Source organism: Bidens hawaiensis, unplaced genomic scaffold, assembly GCF_021521415.1.
Source record: "Bidens hawaiensis isolate Kalapana, Puna unplaced genomic scaffold, B.hawaiensis_p1.1 tig00012605_1, whole genome shotgun sequence".
NCBI lineage: Eukaryota > Viridiplantae > Streptophyta > Magnoliopsida > Asterales > Asteraceae > Bidens > Bidens hawaiensis.
The window spans coordinates 1-12957 of NW_027492035.1; the positions used below are offsets into that span (position 1 = coordinate 1).

General features: G+C 34.0%; 2 protein-coding genes across 2 annotated transcripts; one reads left to right on the forward strand and one right to left on the reverse strand.

Annotated features, from left to right (window-relative positions):
• The first annotated feature begins 445 nt into the window (after positions 1-445).
• LOC143541500 (AP2-like ethylene-responsive transcription factor BBM2) lies at positions 446-4266 on the forward strand. The gene is made up of 7 exons (XM_077034316.1): positions 446-581; positions 696-1331; positions 1828-1916; positions 2012-2085; positions 2179-2229; positions 2566-2642; positions 3892-4266. Exons 1-7 carry the CDS (start codon positions 446-448, stop codon positions 4224-4226), a joined length of 1398 nt encoding a protein of 465 aa, XP_076890431.1. The 3' UTR covers positions 4227-4266.
• A 2324-nt stretch (positions 4267-6590) lies between these two features.
• LOC143541467 (transcription initiation factor TFIID subunit 12b-like) lies at positions 6591-12628 on the reverse strand. The gene is made up of 9 exons (XM_077034289.1): positions 12107-12628; positions 11825-12034; positions 9534-10055; positions 9250-9324; positions 8872-8950; positions 7465-7529; positions 7359-7394; positions 7073-7282; positions 6591-6792 (listed from the first exon to the last, which is right to left on the reverse strand). Exons 1-8 carry the CDS (start codon positions 12626-12628, stop codon positions 7103-7105), a joined length of 1689 nt encoding a protein of 562 aa, XP_076890404.1. The 3' UTR covers positions 6591-6792; positions 7073-7102.
• Positions 12629-12957: the final 329 nt, after the last annotated feature.

Genomic DNA, 12957 nt, shown 5'->3' on the forward strand with positions numbered 1-12957 from the left:
TCCACAACGTATGGTCTTTACCATATAATAAAATCAATCTAGAGTAATAGTATATAATCACTCGTTCCTTAAAAATTATAACTTTTAGCAATTAATATAGTGTGTGCACATTAAACACACCTTAGCACGTTAAAATGCCGCGGCACAATTCAAAACTAAAGAAAAAGAGCACTACAATATACATGTAACAACATCTTTATATAAGTAAAAAATAAAATAGTAACGCAGTAGTATATTGTTTGGGTTTGAAGAAAAAGAAAAATAATTGACGGTAGAGGTGGGAGAGAGTGTGTCAGGCGAAAGAAAGAAATTGAAGAGATGGAACACGATAACCGAGAAAAAAAAATAAAACAGCGGAAAGAGAAATTTGATTCATTCATTTCTACTTGTATTTGTATTTGTTTTAGATTTTAGATTGTATTCGACTACAACCCCCTGGCTAGCTATGAGCGACTGGTTAGGCTTCTCCATTAATCACCTGCCTTCTTCAACTCATCATCAACTTCAACATGACCCTGCTCCTCCTCCCATGGCGGTTATCCCCGTCCACCCTTCTCCTACACAAACACAAGCTGCTGCAGGTATATCTTATTAATTAATATCTTTTATTTATTTATACATAGAATAATATTATCTTTCTTTTTTAGCTAGTAACAACTCTATATGTCTTAAATATATTTTATTGTTATTAGCAGGATGGAGATTAGATGACGGTGTTCCAAAGCTGGAGGATTTTTTAGGCGGCGGTTGTTACTCCAACGCTGCAAAACAACACGAACAAGGCGGTGCTAGTGGCGGCGGTGGTGACGTAAGCGTCAACATATCTCACTACCAAGCATATCGTCCAGCACATGGTGATCGTGTCGACTCTGCACACCCCGTCAGCTCCTACTTACCACCACCGCCACCGCCGTTTCTACTGCACTACGGCTACCCATACTACCCCACCACCACAAACGAAAACTATATGATCCCGTACGACGGTGCAAATGCCATCACTCAGACGCCCGAGATCAAAACATGGTTACGTCAACCCTCAATTCAACCACCGCCACCGCCACTACCACTACCGCCGCCAGACGGTGACCAGGAGTGTTTGTCTCTGGCGGTGGTACCGGCCGCGGACAACCGAAAACGTTCGGTTGTCGAAATGAAGTCATCGTCCAAAAGCAGCACAGGAGAAGTGGTTACTCGTAAAGCAATTGATGGTTTTGGGCAAAGGACTTCTTGGTTCCGTGGGGTCACCAGGCACCGATGGACCGGAAGATACGAAGCTCATTTGTGGGATAATAGTTGCCGAAAAGAAGGCCAAACTCGAAAAGGCAGGCAAGGTAGAAATTAAGTTGACCTTTTGATTAATTTATAATTTTATATTCCATTATAATTAATATGAATGATACTAATGCCGTTTTATATGATTTTCCGGGATGCGTTTGTTCATCGACATCAGTTTATCTCGGTAAGTTGTGTGTTTTTGGCTGTTTTATTATTCGAGTTTATTGTATCTTTAAGGGTGTTTGGAACTGAAAATGAAGATTTAATAATTAGAATATTAGTTGACGGGCCAAAGACATTTTCGGTTCAGATATGTTGTTTCACTTTTCGTGTCCTGTTGTCGCATGTGGTATAATGTTTTCATAATACAATCTTATATCAAGGAGACTAAAAACACGAGACATCATTCTCCATCAATAAATGAGAAGATATTTTCGGTCTTTTTATTTAACAAGATCACGGAATTCGTTTGATGTCTCGTGATGTCCCAACATTTTTCGAGTATGTTTTTTTTAGAACCAAGGTTTTTAATTTTGAGCATGTGGTATTCAGGGGGATATGACAATGAAGAAAAAGCAGCAAGAGCTTATGACTTGGCTGCTCTTAAATATTGGGGTCCTACAACTCATATTAATTTCCCTGTAAGTTTTTATTTTATTTTATTTATTCGTCTATTTCATATATGGACATATTCTTTATAACCTATGACTCACGAAATGGTTTGTTCGTGATCTAGCTAGCTGAATATGAGAAAGAACTCGAGGAGATGAAAAACATGAATAGGCAAGAATTTGTAGCCAACTTAAGAAGGTAATATAAAACTAAAAACTGAAAACCGACATCAAAATGTAGTTTTATTATGAGAACTTTGTATTTTGACATGTTACAACGTATTGAATACAGGAAAAGCAGCGGGTTTTCAAGAGGTGCATCAATTTATAGAGGAGTAACAAGGTACCGGTTTCAGAGAAATCTTTGATGCATGGTGTACAAGTTCTCAAAGCATGGTTGCTATATGCTCCACCTTTTGTGAAGGCACACATGAGATAACTTTTGTTGGTCACAAAAGAAGCATCATATCATTTTTGCAGTTGCTTGTTGTGCCATGCAAATGTCACTTTTGGACCCTATATTATATAAAGTGTAGTTACGGCGTCAATAAGCTGATGATGTGTTTTATAAAACCATTGGTCAAATATCTGAAACATTGTACATAAAGATGAATGTGGTCAAATGTTGTTTCAGTGATCAATAAATTGGTTTTGGTTACAAAAGTTTAATATTTTGCAGGCATCATCAACATGGAAGGTGGCAAGCTAGAATTGGGAGGGTTGCAGGCAATAAGGACTTGTACCTTGGTACCTTTAGTAAGTTCATTCATTGTACACTTTATTTTATCACATGTATGGAGTTCGTATATACCAATTATTTATCACTTTTTTGTTGTTTTCACAAACTCATATGGACCAAACCAGACTAGACTAGAATATATGTGCATGTTTTGTTTGGTTTTTTTATTCTAGATTTTCACAAAACTAGTTTTCAGATTTGGTTCTTGATTCAAGATTTTCTCAAAAATTGATTCCATTTAGTGAAATGGACAAATAAGTTGATTGAAATGATGTTTTTTGGTTTTTATTTAAAATTAAAACAAACCAACATGCAAACCATGCCTACAAATTTATGTCACACATGTTTTGGGTATTATTGATACTCCATTTCTAAAAGCTTGAATAAATTATTAAGATATATTGATGCTATGTTTTGATACTTCGTTTATTATATAATAAAATAGCTGCATAGTTAGGTATCCTATTGGTTAGCAACTTAGCATGGTATTTGTGGAGACGAGAGTCCCACAAATTTTCTGGTTGCGGGTTATCGCTTATAGAAAACAGCTTAGGGTATTAGCTGTTTAGGTAAACAGTTTGAAGTAGGTTAATTATATGGGGGCAACTTAACAAGCCAACCTTGAGCTCAGCTAGACCCGGGCTTGAAGTCAACTCGGTTAAACTTACAAGAGCTTGAGCTCTGTTCGGCTCATTTTGAGCTCATGTTTTTAAAACTTGACCTCAGTTCGTGAGTAGTTTTTATAACTCGAGTTCAATATATACTTTAATTATAGTTTTTATATTATTCATTCATTTATTAATATATTCGTTTTAATATATTTTTTAATTATAACTTGTATATATGGCATAATATATATTATTTACTTACTTTGATCATGATCTTTTGTGTAATAGAAATTATTATATATAGTTATTTAATATATTAAATACAAGTTATGTAAGTAATAGGCTTGTTTAGGCTCGAGAGCTAGGTCCACAACTCCAACTCGATAAGTGAAGCTTTGGCTCAGGCTCAGACTCAGACTCGTTTATTTAACAAGCTTACTTTTATGTTTGACCTCGTTTAGGCTCGGTCCAATTCAGGCTTTCAGTGAGCCGATCTCAAGTAACTTACGAGCGCCACTCGTTTACACTCCCGAGCTGTCTAAGAAAGAAAGCAGTATAGAAACAGTTTGTTATATATATATATATATATATATTCTTATAATAAATTTGTGAGCATATTATGCTCAAAGATTGTATAATAATATGATATATATAATAGGCACACAAGAGGAAGCAGCAGAAGCTTACGACATAGCAGCCATAAAATTTAGAGGGACAAGTGCAGTGACGAACTTTGACATTAGCAGATACGACGTTAAAAGAATATGTTCGAGTTCAACATTGATCGCTGGTGATCTGGCGAAGCGGTCCCCACGAGAAACGGGCCCCTTGATGATCGAGGATTGTAGTGAGCCATGTGATGATTATGCTGACATGGTATGGGCTGGAAACCCGGGGCAGCCACCTGGACTTGAAGACCAACAGGGTGCAAATGATATTGAGAATGCCATCCCGAGTGAGTTGACCGATAATCTTGACCCGGGGGAAGGATGAAAATATCAAGTGTGGTGTGGCTGAAACTTGCTATGGCGAAATGAGGTGCGATTATGTTTTGTAGGAACTAGTAACAAATCTTTTAAATAATTTTATAGGTATTATCAATATCAATGTTATTATCCAACTAAAGTATTAAAAACTGTATCTCTTGGTTTTGTAGCTTTGTACCATGTAACATATTATTTGTATTATGTTATATATACAGTATAAGTATTGAATGTAAACGTGACAAAACAGAAGTATCGTTAAGGCCCGACTCTCGATGGTTCAGTTGAGTTGGGTTGAAACGAGAATGGGTGAACCGGTCGGTTTTTTTGTGAGTGGCAGTTGAACTGCCAAGTAGACAAGTAGTTCGACCCGTTTTAATTAGTTATTTGATATTGAAAATACGTATAACCTGTTTTTCTAAAATTTCAACTGATGAAAATAATCTGGTGTTGGTATTTATAGTTAGCTAATGCATATATTTTTTTCAAAAGGTTATTTGTTGTTATTTTTTGTATGTATGTTATATGGTGTTTTATTCTCTTAAAATTATATGTATATACTTTTCTTTTAAATCTAAACATTTAATATACTTTTTTTAAAAAATTATAAGGTCAGGTACTATAAATATTTTTACAATTAATTATGATATTTAGTTTATACATGTTATAACTTATAAATATTACTTAAAATTAGTTATGAGGTAACTTAGTTTAATTGGTTTGACCGACAAGTGATCAAGTTATGTGTTCTGTTTGGTAACAGTATCGGTGTTTATAACACTGAACAAAAATGAGGTGAAAGTGTGAAACCGGACAGGAGAACCTAGATCCACCGACAAACTGTAAAACCATTTTTTTTTTTACAAAAAGAAAAGGGAACGATCTGAAATGAAATAAGAAAATGCGTAATTTATTTATGGCGTGATACATAAGAACGAAAGGCGTCAGTGACTGCAAACCTACGGGTTTAAGCTATCAAAGATTGAAAGCAGGGGTTTGGATTGATGGTTAATGTCAACTTAAAAGTCAAAATAACGACAAATTATAAACAGTAAAATTTTTCTTTTCCATTAATATTATGAGGCTGCTTAAAAAAAAATAAAATAAAATTATGAAGGCAGGCTGGGTACTCAATGTCGGTGTTAGAAATTGTTTCTGTTTGTGATTTTTAGGTGCTTGATTTTTTCGTCGTAAAAAATTTTCAGGTCCAGATGAGTCGGGTAGCCTTTCAGTTGGATAACTTTAAGATAGTTTTGACACGCTATAAACGTAAAACATAACTTCACACATTTCATGACCAAAGAGCTAAAATATGCACCCAAGGGTGACAATTATGTGATTTTCTTTAATTATCACCTTTCAAATTTATTTCTCAATTAAAAAAAAAAACTCACTTCTCATTCCATATTTTTATTTTCAGAAACGCTTATTTATTAATATCTCGTTTTTATGCATTTACATAAATTTAAAGGAAGATAAATAGTAGTATTTCATATATATGAAAAGTTATTGTAACAACATTTTATAATTTGGAGTTAAAGAAATGAAATGGTGGAAACGATTAAGTGTTTTTTTTTAAAGAATTTTTTATATTTTAAAGATGAGAGAGGCATGGCCGGTAATTGCTGACTCGACCCGAAACCCGACATGAAAAAATATAGGTTTTGATCGAATGACACGGCCTATTTTCTTAAATGGGTCAACCTGAACACAACCCTCTAAAATTGGGGGGTTGACCTATTAACATGCTTTTAGAATTTTAGAGAAATTAATATTTTCATTTTAGAGATATAAATGCTAAATTCTTAGATATTTTTTTAATTTTTCATATATCTATTAACTTTTAAAAGTAAAACTAATTTATTTTCAAAACCACTTTTATCTACTTTTTTACTTCCGAAATCTATTTAGTTAGTTTAAACGGTATATTCTATGATGAATTCGATTTATTTGTTCTTATCTTGAGTTAAATATGTAAAACCAAGTTTCTTAATTAATAATGAGAGATAAATTATACAAAAACAAGATCTATCATAAATTACTAAAATGTTTTATATGAATAAGAGTAATCATATATTTAAATTATTACTAGGTCACCAGACATTACTTATATTTGTAAATGAACGTAAAATGGGTTGACCCGAACACAACACAAATTTAAATGGGTTGGATTAGGATGGAAGAATCTCAACACGCCAACCCACCAACCCAAAATTCATCAACCCACCAACCCTGACATGATTGACACGGCTAGAGAGAAGGTTTGATGGATGGGTTCTGAATGCTCTTACTAAACGTTTAATTTACAAAAAGTGGAGCATTTTTCTTCAAAATTTTGCCTAGTGCGATCTCCCTTTTTAACACGTGTGTGCCATACCATGCAATGGACCAATGGTAATAACAAAATATGAAATAGATTAACATAAACTTCTTTAAAGTTTAAATCACCATTTGTAAAAACAGAAATCAAAGCATGTCCTCAAACTAAGCTGCATAAGTTATATTATTTGTTTGTTGACTGAAACTATCCCTCTATATCTCCTATATTTTACAATTCATATGTCACACCCTCCAATCTGCAAGATCCAACACAAGAATCAGTAGAGAAATCAGTTGACTTTGCAAATAAGAATAAGAGAATCCAGGTAGAAAAAGGAAACAAGCCAAACGGATTAAGGTTGACCCGTAACAAACTGCCCGGTCTTTCTTTTCTATGATCACAAAAATTATATATTTGAGATGCTAAATAAAACCAATATCAACTAATTCGTACGTAGTTGGGTCAAACTTGTCGGCCGTCGTTAGAATAACACCAAATTGTAATTTGATATAAAAAGTGAAAAAATATTGGCAAACCTGATATCTGAGAGGTTAGGTTAGACTGAACTAGTAACCATCAAACCCTTGTTTGTGTTGCTGATTTTGACCAGGGTTGGAAAGATGGTTCAGCTGGTCTGAGCTTGGGGAAGGCCTGGTCAACTGATTGGGCCCAAACTGGTTACGTTGGTCCGGTTTAGAATTACTCATAGTTGCTTCAGAATAAGAATTCTCCATCAGTCCTTGTATCTGAGTTAATAATCTTTTAGTTATTTAAACGAAATAATTACATTATCAAAAGTGAGTAATATCATATAATGCTTACCATATCGATGCGCTTCTTGTGGAGGTCACTTGCTGGCTGCATATTATTAATATAATAATGAATTAACGATTCAACAAATATGAATGAACATTTTAAAGAAACTTACGCGGTTTTGTTCTTGCTTCTTCTCTTCACTTGAGAATCCAGGAATTGTTAAGTTGTAGTTCTTTTCTGTAAAAATATAGCGCAAACTAATAGTAAAAAAAAAAAAACAAGGGTGTCACACTGTCACCAGAACTATACATGTAAAAGTTGCAATATAAACCAACTTTAACTTCTTGACAACTTTATCCTTGTATTACAAACATCTTCTTTGCCTTTACTTTGTTGTGTAAGAGTAATTTGTAAAAGCAAAACAAAGTTGGTGGCATTTGATCTTGACAATTGTAAAATTTGGGTTACTAGAACAAAGTGTTAAATTGAAACTATAATTGCATTTGAAGCACTTGAGTTTATCTAGAGTCTAGAGGTGCACAAAGACCTGCCCTAACTGGGCTCCTAAAATAGCTGCTGAAGCCCAGTCCTTTGCTGGGAGAAAGGGACTGATTTAGGTCTGGTATTTATTAAAATAATTTATTATTAAAAACTAGGTTTTTAAGTTATAAATCTGTAAACAAAAAATGTTTTTAATATTAGAAATATTAATTGTTTAGAATTTTAAAATTGTAAAAGAAAAAACTATACCTTTAGAGAAAAACACCTCAAATTAGTTTTCGAATACATTAAAATATACAAATTTACATTTAAGATAACTTACAAAAAAACATTAAACGATATACTAATAAACTGAAAACTACATGTATGCTAAATGAAAAAAAAAAACAATTTTGAAGTATTGGGTTCAAGGGTTTAGAGTTAGGCAAACCGTACATGGGCTTCTTGTTCATCCAATAAGAAAATGAGCATGCTCATGTTTGTTTATGTCCGTTCGTTAATAGTATAAATGAACGGTTCACAAACGTAAATGAATGAGCATAGCTGACCATAGATAAACTAGCATCAATGTGCTAAATAAGTTAAAAGTAACATGAAAACAATGTTTTGGCCTAAAAAGTTATTGAAACTCGACTAAGTTGTGATGGGCCAAAAAAATATAAATGCATATATATTAACAAACGTAAACTAATGAAATTAAACAAATGTAAATGAATGAACATAAACGAAGTTAAATGAATGAATATAAATGACCGACCGAGACGTGTTTATATTCGTTCATTTTACTAAATGAACAAAACTTTGTGTTCATGTTTGTTTGTTTATTAAATAAACAAACATAAACAAACCTCTAGTCAAACGGTTTATGAACTGCTCACTGAATGTTCAGTTCGTTTACAGAATTACAGGCCTATTAAGAACCACACATTTATGCCTAATTCGTCCTAGGAATGACCCTAATCAGGCTTTTGATCAGATATTAGCCCCAATATGCCCCCTTTTGGAATCAGCTTGGCCTTATTGGGCCACTCTCAAGCCCGTCTATGGATCTTACAATGTGTCAGGATGAAACACATACCTAGGTGTAGCAGCACGTCTTTTGATTCCACAATTGAAGATTTTCTATGTTTTGCCAATGTGGCTCCAAATGAAGTAACCTACAAAATAGTTTAAAATTTAACTACTTATAAATACATATAATGGACAATATAATGTTTGTGGGTCAGCCCAGCCCATACTAAGAACAGCCCTTTTCAACCCCAATCCTGTTTTGACACATTACCCGTAAGTATATCTTCGATGTAGAAATCGGAAGTATCTTATTTGAGCAAATTTTCAATTCAAAAAAATTTGTTGGAACAGCTAAAACTTCTCGATCCACGGTGTATTATCAAGTACGAACAAACCATTGGTACAAGAATAACAAAGTTTATATTGTACAGTTAGCGAGTCTCACCGAATCGATAAATTCATCAGCAAGCATCAAAAGAAGATCTTCAACTTCAGGATCTAAAGTTGCATTTGGATCCACCTGAAAACCGAAAAAAAAAATTAATGTGAATAATTTTATACCAAATTCACCAAATAACTTATTAATCACCGATTCCTAATTCAAATACATAATATCAATTTGATATCCCTAAATCATATACATAAACACAAACTGATGAAACCCTAATTCAAACACAGATGCTCATATTGAAATCCCTAATTTATAATGCAGAATCTAAATCGACTGACCTGTGCAACCAAATCTTGAATTTTTCTTTTACCAAGAAGATGATTGCTGGCTTCTGTGCCTTGGCTCGAACTGCCGCCTGGAGTGGTGGTCCCCGATGCAGTTGCATCAGGTTGTGATCCGGTCAAACTTAGAGATTTTTGACCGGCAGATCCTGCAATTCTTGGAGACTGCTGCTGCAAAAGTTGTTGTTGACCTGGCAACTGTTGTTGCTGATGCCCAATTGGTTGTTGCTGATTAACCTGCTGCTGCTGCTGCTGCTGTTGAATCATTTGTGATAGTTGTTGTTGGTTCAATGACATTGAATTGTGCAATTGAGAAGAAGGAAGTTGCTGACTCAAAAGTGCCTGTTGCCTTTGTTGTTGTTGAAGGCGAAATGAAGGAGAATTAGGTGCTGGCATTTGCTTTGACCATTGTTGTTGATTTAAATTGTTTTGCAACATGGCTAGTTGACCATTTTGACCTAATTGTGACAATTGTGAGGTCATGAATGACGTCCTCGACAGACCTTGTGCCTGCAATTTCTAAAAATTAACTCGCGATATTAGCAAAAGTACAAAAGTAAAGAGGCCAACCATTTGACTTGTTTTACTACTCACAAAATCTCATATCACAAACCGCCTACATTAAATACTCCTACTTTTCGTGTTCGAGTTTTCTAAAGTCAATGAAAATCTGAACTTCCAGTCTTCGCCGTTGAATAAACATGTGAACATACCTTTGTAGTCAAATCTTATAAAGATCAAAATCAATAAGATTTACACATCTTTTATACCGATTTTCCTCATCTTCAAACTTTAAATACAACTTCTCTCAAAAGTCAAACCTCAGCCCAATCGGGAAAATTTCAAGTCCAAATCAGTGTTCCAAATATATAATATAAATGCTTTGTTGTTGTTTGTTAAGAGAGTGTGACGTGAAATTTTAACCAATTTATATACTAAAATAAGCTGTGGGAAATCAATTAAACACTGTCACTAAACTTGAAAATTTTGTGAGCTTATCATATTTTGATTCAAATTAATTGAAATGAAAACATTAGCAAAAACGCATTCTATCTTTGAAATTAATTTTGTATGAAAACAAGCTTTATACAACCTAAATTAGTTACAGAATACTTTTCTGTTGTCTTAATAGCTTTTATTAGTTAATAAATGTATGAAACACATGAGTTTTGAATCATTACATCCATTGTATATTAAATCAATATAATACTACTAAGACATAAATAGATTTTAGTTTTATTTCTTTCTTAGTAGTATTAAAAAAGCTATTAAAACAGAAAAATAGACATGGAACTACTTCAGGCTCTATACAACTTGTCTTCATACAAAAACATGTTCAAAGCCTTTAGAATACTTGTTTACCAATGTGAACATTTCAACAAGATATGACATGGTCACGAAATATCTAAGTTGAGTAACATAGTGATTAATTGATTCCCCACAGCTCATTTTAGTAAGTAAGTTGATTAAAATTTTGCATCGCCCTCTCTCCACCAAACAACAGCAAAGCATTTATATTATGTATATACGGTTTTCACCATATTTCCTCATCTGCAACCATTAGATAGAAATAATTTCTCCCAAAAGTCAAACCCAGCCCAACGGGAAACTTTCAAGCCCAAATCAGTGTTTCAAAATATAAAAACCAAAACCTCAGTGTTTGAATCTTATTTTTGTCTGTACAAAGTGATGATGGATTAAATGAAATGAAATTCAACTTACTGGTAAAAATTATGTTGATAGTAAGTGCAACTATTTAACACCTTTTTTTAACGGCAAAAATATTATATATAAAAGAAAACTAGCATAATCAAAAAACAAAAGTAAATCATTTACCCCAATCTAGATCTTTTATTCATCCATTTACTCCAATTACTTAGCACTCTCGCATACCTTTTCATGCCATTTATCTTAGTACGCATAGCTCAAGACCATTGAAAATTACAACAAAAGATCATACATTGCACTCATCGGCCAATGACCACTTTAACTCCAACTATATAGACTCTTGTAACTAAAGAAACACAAAAAAGTTTCCATATTGGTTAAGAAAACGATACGACTTTCACATTTGAAGCCTATCAGAAGCATTAAACTGTCTATAACAACTGTCAAGAGGCCACAGCTTATATCAAAACTGTAAACCTTACAAAAATCAAACTAGTAGGCGCACCAAAACGCTAATAATATCATACTAATCAACAAAATCCACCTAGAATAATTTTATTTCACCGTAAAAAGTGTTTTTATTAATGATAATAAGTAGTTGAGATAATATGTATACATACCTGACCAGATGCTAGTGCATTTTGCTGTGGCAACTGCGGTCGCATTTGGGCCTGATTCATCCTTTGTTGGTTAAAAGCAAGAGATCCCCCATTTGCCCTAATTTGATTATTCAAATTGTAAGAACCCATCATGTTCATGTTCATGTTCATCCCCATTTGCCCACCTTGGAATTGACTCCCTCCTTGAACCATCCCGGTTTTCGCCCGAGGCTACACTCACAATAACACACATTTTAGTTTAAACCCAACATTTATAAAAATAAAAAATAATAATTAAATTACCGAAGCTAATAGATGAGATTGCAAATTAATCTGTGCTGCTTGATTGGGGTTCATTGTGAGGTGCCCGGTTTGACCGAGCAAGTTAGACCGGGCCAAATTCGCATTCCCAATCTGCCCAATTTGTTGTTGCTGTTGATTCTGCTGCTGCTGCTGCTGGCCGTTGGTGAAATTCATCTGCCCGTAGATCCTGGCAGGGTTGCTGCCCGTACTCATAGGAATATTATTATTATTATTATTATTGTTGTTGTTGTTGTTGTTGTTATTATTATACTGTTGTTGTTGTATGTGATTCAAACGCGACATCGATGGCGACCGCTGTAAACCCTGCTGATGAATTTGAAATTGCTGTTGTTGCTGAAGCAATTGCTGTTGTTGAGATAGAACGCTGGACGATGATGATGAATTATTATTATTATGAGTAATTGTGGGTTCGATTGAAGAAAGTAGGGTTTGAGAGACGGGTTGCTGATCGATGTTGGAAATTGTGGATTGAATTGGGGATGATGACGAGCCATCCGCCATGGTTCAAATTGAGTCAAGGGTTGGTTATAAGTTATAACATATGGGAATGAATGACTGATTGGTGTGTGTGAGAGAGAGAGCAGAGTGACAGTAATATTAATATTAATATGAAAGCTTCGATCAGGGAAACTGGAAACAAAGAAAGAAAGAGATGAAAACGAGTCGACTCAGGTTGGAATTAGTTTTTGTTATTACAACATAAACCCTTGATGATAGATGGTATGTTGTTACTATGTTTTAGTGTTGTACATCACAATTTGTAGTAAGATTAATCAAACTAGAGTGAAACGGAATCTTTAATGTTAGACGGTTTAGTTACCTCCTTTTCA